General features: G+C 40.1%; 1 protein-coding gene across 3 annotated transcripts in view; it reads right to left on the reverse strand.

Annotated features, from left to right (window-relative positions):
• Nucleotides 1–5,213, reverse strand: part of LOC147460243 (uncharacterized) — a 178,606-nt gene extending 173,393 nt beyond the window's left edge. Inside the window, exons 1-3 of one of the 3 annotated variants that reach the window (XM_086511324.1) lie at nt 4,781–5,213; nt 4,537–4,692; nt 3,987–4,151 (exon numbers count right to left, since the gene is read on the reverse strand). In XM_086511324.1, coding sequence (XP_086367450.1) covers nt 3,987–4,151; nt 4,537–4,692; nt 4,781–5,101 — 642 coding nt within the window. In that variant the 5' untranslated portion in view covers nt 5,102–5,213. The remainder of the gene's footprint in view (nt 1–3,986; nt 4,152–4,536; nt 4,693–4,780) is intronic. The other 2 variants (XM_086511326.1, XM_086511325.1) reach the window with 2 other exon arrangements.
• Between the last annotated feature and the right edge of the window lie 787 nt (nt 5,214–6,000).

The following is a 6,000-nucleotide window of genomic DNA, read 5'->3' on the forward strand; positions in this document are numbered from 1 at the left end:
AGAGGTCATTCATGCTTTGAACGTACTTCACAAAACCAACGAGCTGAGTTTCTATCACCCTCCGGAGGTGATGGGCATACTCAGCCATGATAAAAGCTAGCAATTGTCAAGCTATAGTGAAAATACTAGAAGCGCTAAAGATCAAAACAACAACATAAGGTGTTATTAAGTCAAACAATAAGTGGGCTTTTTAGCTCCCCACTTCTATTGAATTTACTACTGATTATCTTGAACATTCCAAAGGAAGAAACACTAAAAATAAACTTACTACGATGCAAAAATGAACGAACTTTTTTCATGATTCTTTTAAATGAGTATCCTTTTTCAACTAGTAAAGAAATAAAATGGCAAGATTGAACAACAAAAGTAGATTTACTAGAACAAAGACGAGAAAATCTAAATAGTTGAGAGCAAATGACATCGTACTTAGCTAAAAGAGAAATGTTCGAAGAAATGTGAGGCATACGGATGATTTTTAGATTGGCATATTCTGGTTCAAGGCACTTATCATAGATATCTACTTCTAATCCCAAGGGAGTCTGAAAAATCTTAAGGTTTAAAAAGGCACAACAATCACTATTTGTGGTACAATTAAGTTCACAAAACTCCTTGGGATAAATTCCTCCGCCTACAGAACTCGAATTCAAGTACATAAAATCTTGAAAAGAAGGAACGTCATGGACAAAAGATCATCTACAAAGCGTCTTACATTGCACAACTTGTGCAAAAATATTGGGCAATTGTTAGCAAGAACAAGACGCTCCATAAAATCAAACTCATAAGTAAAAAGATAGAAATTAGCAAGAAAAACAACACAATTGGTGCCCATAGGGATACCAATTGTTTGCTTGAAAAGAGAGTCGCCGATGGTTATATATAAATTGTCCAAAAGAAAATCTAACCAAGATATGAGGTCAATGTCACCTACAATCCTGGTGAATCTCTTTCTTCCTTTGTCTACATCTACATTCTTATTTTTCAGCAATAAGAAGTCAAAGTTCAAGGCTGACTTTTCTACTAGCAATGCCTTGTACCTATCCTTCTCAAGCTTGTACGCAAAAACTTTTGAAATAAGAGACTTGACTCTAAATTTAAGGTCCTCCAAATTTAGCTTCGTGTATAGCGTTGTAAAGTCAAAAGTTTGGAGACATAAAGGAGAAGATTTCTCCTTAAGGCTTCTTGAAGAGTTCAAAAACTTTAAAACAGGAATCACACCTACTGAATCATTTAAAATCCAACTTGAATCGGTAGGTACGTCTGCTTCCTTTAACATATTATTCCACAATTCATTTACGCTAGGTAAAATGGCTTTGAAACAATAACTAAGCCATTTGGAAACCTCGGTCAAAGAGGTGTTACAAGAAGCAGCTATAAATCTAGGCTTTATAGGGTTCTTATGGAACTTCCAAACGGTATATAAAAAAGGTAATTTAGGCTGGCACTTGAAACCAAAAGACTTACAAAAGTCTTGATGTTTCAAGATAACCTCTTGCATTGAAAGATCACAATCATTGTAAGTCTGAGAGTTTACTTCACCTAACAAGCATTCTAAATAGAACTTTTTGCACGTAACAACAAAGTTATTAGAGCACTTATCGACATAAGAGATTACAAAATCACGATGAAATTTCCTAAGAGCATCACGATCAGAAGAAGATAAGCTATTCCTTCCTGAAGAAACGTTCCGAGAGCAAGATGCTAATTTCATGAGAATTGTGCAAAAGACTAGTCAGAGAAAGAATGATACTGTGAGAGAAAGTGTTGTTAGTGATAGAGAGAGAGAGAGAGAGAGGACTAACACTAGATGCCCCTCCAAGGGCCCCCCTCTCTATCGCTAGAGAGGTATTTGCTTCAGATTGCACAAATGCTGATACAATGGTCCTAGATGCTGAGATGTTGATGGGAACATGATGTAGATGCTTGATTCTGCGAGGCTAAGGGCTGAAATGCAAAAACGCTAATGGGACTGATAAGATTTGCAAACGACAACGAGGCTATGGGCTGATTTGCTAGCGCCGATGTCGACGATGGGCTGAAAACTAAAAACACTGGCGGATCTGCTGTCTTGGCCTGAATTCTGGATTGGCTGATCTGATGCGGGAATCTGAAAACGCTGGCTGATCTAGTACGATGGGCTGAATTTTGAAAACACTGGCTGATTTGGTGCAAAACGCCAGAGTTGTTGCTGAGGTACAGTGGGTACTTGGTACTTGTGCTGCGGGTACTGACTTTGTTTGAGAAGTGACCCCTAGGGTCACTTTTATATGAGGTATAAGCTGGGTAGGCAATGCCACTTAGAAACCCACGATTTCTAAATGCTGGTAAACCGTAAAATGTCACTTATTAATAAGTTGATAAACTACTAATAAGAGGTGATTCACATGCTAAGAAATACCTAGGTTGGGTATTAATGCAAATATATGGGAACACTCTCCAATGCCTACACGTAGTAGACATTGGCTATGCTCATGCGCAACCAGTGGGTATGCAACTAATCTAAAGTGCCTGGACATGCACGTCCTGCGTACAGGCTCACAAGGGTGACAGAACACCTCCTAGGATGTCCTAACCCCTAGAAGTAGGAGTTACAGCTTGTCCACATGCACATAGAGTTAGATGTGCATGTGACATGCATGTCCTTCTAGAGAACAAGACCAGCCGGTTACAACCTCCTCAATAATAGCTCAAAGAGTAAAACTTAAGTATATGATCAAGCATAGAGAATCCTATCTTGAATCCAGGTTGTCCTCGTGCTCGGACACCCTCTCTCTCTAGACTCAACTCATGCTCAATCATAGAAGCATAAAGCTTGGCCAAGGTGTGACCTATCCTGATGGTACGATAGTTACTAGGGAGCATAGGATCCTGAGTCTTCAATATCGGCACAATAATGTTAGTGCTCCAGCTCTCAGAATAAGGCTTCGCATATGGCTCTATTAAACATGTGTGCCAACAAAGGTGCCAACGTATCTCAGGCATGACATAAATGCTCAGTAACTAGACCATCGTGATCATGTGATATGCCTATGTGTAGTCTATCAATGGCACTGACAGTGAAGAAGGTGGAAGTCGGAGGTCAAGACGTCGGTGGCAATGATAGGGGAGGCTGAGCTGATACTGTATAAATACTAGTCACTTATTGTCTCCATGTGTCCACAAATGTGAGAAGTGTGGGTGCTCACTACCCTCGAAAGCATCCCCATGCCTCTCTAGAATCCTGACTCAAAAACAGCTAGGGCAACTCCTCAAGCCAAGCTAAATATGCTCTCTTCTTTCGCCTCCCAAGGCACCGAAAGGTAATCTATGCCTATCAGTGTGCAGTGTCCCTTGCCGCTACCTCTCTCTATAATCTGGCTCTCTTTGTAATTTGGGTCTAGTCTCTCAACACTCGTCATCATACCAGCTATTATGAGGCAAAGTGTGACTACCATGTCTCGTTGTGTACCACAAGAGTGGGTAAAGACTATAATTGTTGTTGCATGAATAGCGTCTATAAAGTGGTGTGTAAGCTTTGTCAAAGGTGCATGGGGATCCAAATCTGCTAGCAATCTAAAGCTTTCAGAAGTGTAGACATGATCGGTCTCCCTAAAGAACTAATTTCTCTCATAAAAACGTCTTTGTGGGTTGTGTGGTATAGCGGCAATCTAGTATGCATGATTGCAGTAACTACAATTGCTCTTGCCTGAACAGCTAGCTCTGTAAGCGAAGGGAATACATAATCCACTGTGCTGGCACCATGCCCATGTGGTAACATGTAAATCCTCTTCATGATGTCCATTTGGCTATGCCATTGAGTATTGACATATTGACTTTCGATTTCATAATAACATATTGACATTTTGCAATAACATATTGATTTTCAATTCTCAAATGCACAAAACAACAAAGCTATTCTACCATCCTATAATTCATAAATGATACTTATAAGACATTCAAGCATGGCAAACAAGTCGCCACCTGTGTAACAAAGCTCGGAGGTAGATCACCTTAAAGAATGACACCAATGTAATTGCTAGGTTCCGTACAAATTTTCTATCTTCAATCTTCTGCATCAACCTATCCAATAAATGAGTTCCAGATTGATTATCCTCTTGTCTCGGTGGCATCAGTTGACTAACTCGTTCACGCGCCGCCTGCATAGTAATTTGGACCTGCGACACATAAAACACCAAACTCTTAAACTACATTTGTGCAAGCTTCCTCAATGTAGACACAAGTATAGACAATCAATGATCTACCCTTCCCACTTTTAGAGTAAGAGATGTTTTATTGCTCTTTATCTCCTTGCACTGAACCATTTATCAATGTAATAAATTTTCATAGTCCTGAAGCAAAGACTATGTACAGCTTTCGTACTGACCATGCTAAATGCCATGTTCTTGAAGCTTGGCATCTTAGGTTACACCCAATTCAGCTACAGAACACGACAGTGTGCTTAAATTACATCCAAAATGGCAAAGCCCTTATCAAACTGCCTTTGCTCATACCATTGCACATGAAATCTAAACGATAGCTTCTTCAAGAAAAAGGGCTTACCTTAGCCTGCCTGTCTGAGAAAATGTTGCCCTGGAAATTGTCATTCTGCCTGTCTTTCGTGAGTGAACAAGATGGATGATGTTCATGCTCCTCAAGCCGGCTTCGATTATACACTAAAGGAAGTGGGTCAAAGTGAACCTTGTGAGCATTCGGGACCTGTAGATTTACCTGGGGGAGATGAGTTTCGTGGTGACAGCTTGAAATGGAGGGCAATTAGAGCAATCAGAATACTAAGGCATAAAACCTGTAAAGGACAAATGCCACCATTGACGACTGGCAGAAAACTTGTATCGTTTGACTGTGGACGAGCACAAACATGAAGACGAGTTTCTGATGGTAAAGATGAAGACGCATCGACATGGTGACAATTTTCCGGTGATGATGATGATGATGAGGCATCGCTTCGATTTGAAGTGGTACCGCTCTGTTCTGCTAGTTCACATGTGTGATTTGAGAAGGAATGTACGCGGTTACAATCATCTGATGAGGGATTAGGGTTTCCTGGACGACCTTCCATGGAGCCACATGTCAGAGGTGGCGAGAACGTAAGGCAGCACCATTGCATTCAAATAAAATTTAGCGGGCAGCAGGGCCTAGAAAATGATGCCCTTCCAAATTTAATTTAAGGCTTTTGACCTCCTGCAGTAGAATGCTTTGTTAGCATCAAGAATATGACAGGAGTGAGGCAAATGAAGGAGAACAAGATGAAAAGTGATTCACATGGGCCTGCCATTGCGAGTTGCGCTTTGCTCTTGGACGAGGAATCTCAAATCTCGAGCGAGTTTTTCAAAGCAATCCCTTAAACGAGCAAGACTGGCCAAGGCACACTATACAAAACAAAAACCAAACAGGACTTTTTAGGTGACTCCAAGCACAAAAAAAAACCAACTAAAACAAGATTACACCTAATTCTAATGGTAGAACAACCACAAATCTTTGACAGTAAAAAACCCTTGAATAAGGGTTTGTAGAATGTTTCCTTTGATGGGCTAGAACAATTGGAACCAACACAATGGCATGTTAATATTCCTCTTCTTGGAACTAGTTGCCCTCAGATATTGGAAGCTCATTTCTATCACCATTGATCCTTGTTTGAAATAGTGGCACCATGATTCCAATGGATATAAATCTCCTATTTCTACGTCCCTACATGTAGGACCATGGGACTTACACTAAAAGAGTAAGGTTGTTGCCACTCGAACAATTCTCATGAATAAGTAGAGTCAGGGAGCTTGAGCTTCTCTTCACTTCTTCTTCTTCTTCTCCTCCTCTTTTTTACTCTACCTCAAGTTATTGTGGGTTGATGTACGATAACATACTATGCATTTTAAGTTACTCTAGAGAAAATGGTGGAAACTTGAAAATACTTCTATAATTGCAATGAGGCTATTCTTTTGAGAAAATCCACATCATGGTATATATTAAAGTTTGTACTCTATCTACTATTTGGAGTTGTACGTCCAT

The sequence above is a fragment of the Adiantum capillus-veneris genome, chromosome 4 (genome assembly GCF_014529385.1).
Source record: "Adiantum capillus-veneris isolate H3 chromosome 4, ASM1452938v2, whole genome shotgun sequence".
NCBI classification, from domain to species: Eukaryota; Viridiplantae; Streptophyta; class Polypodiopsida; order Polypodiales; family Pteridaceae; genus Adiantum; species Adiantum capillus-veneris.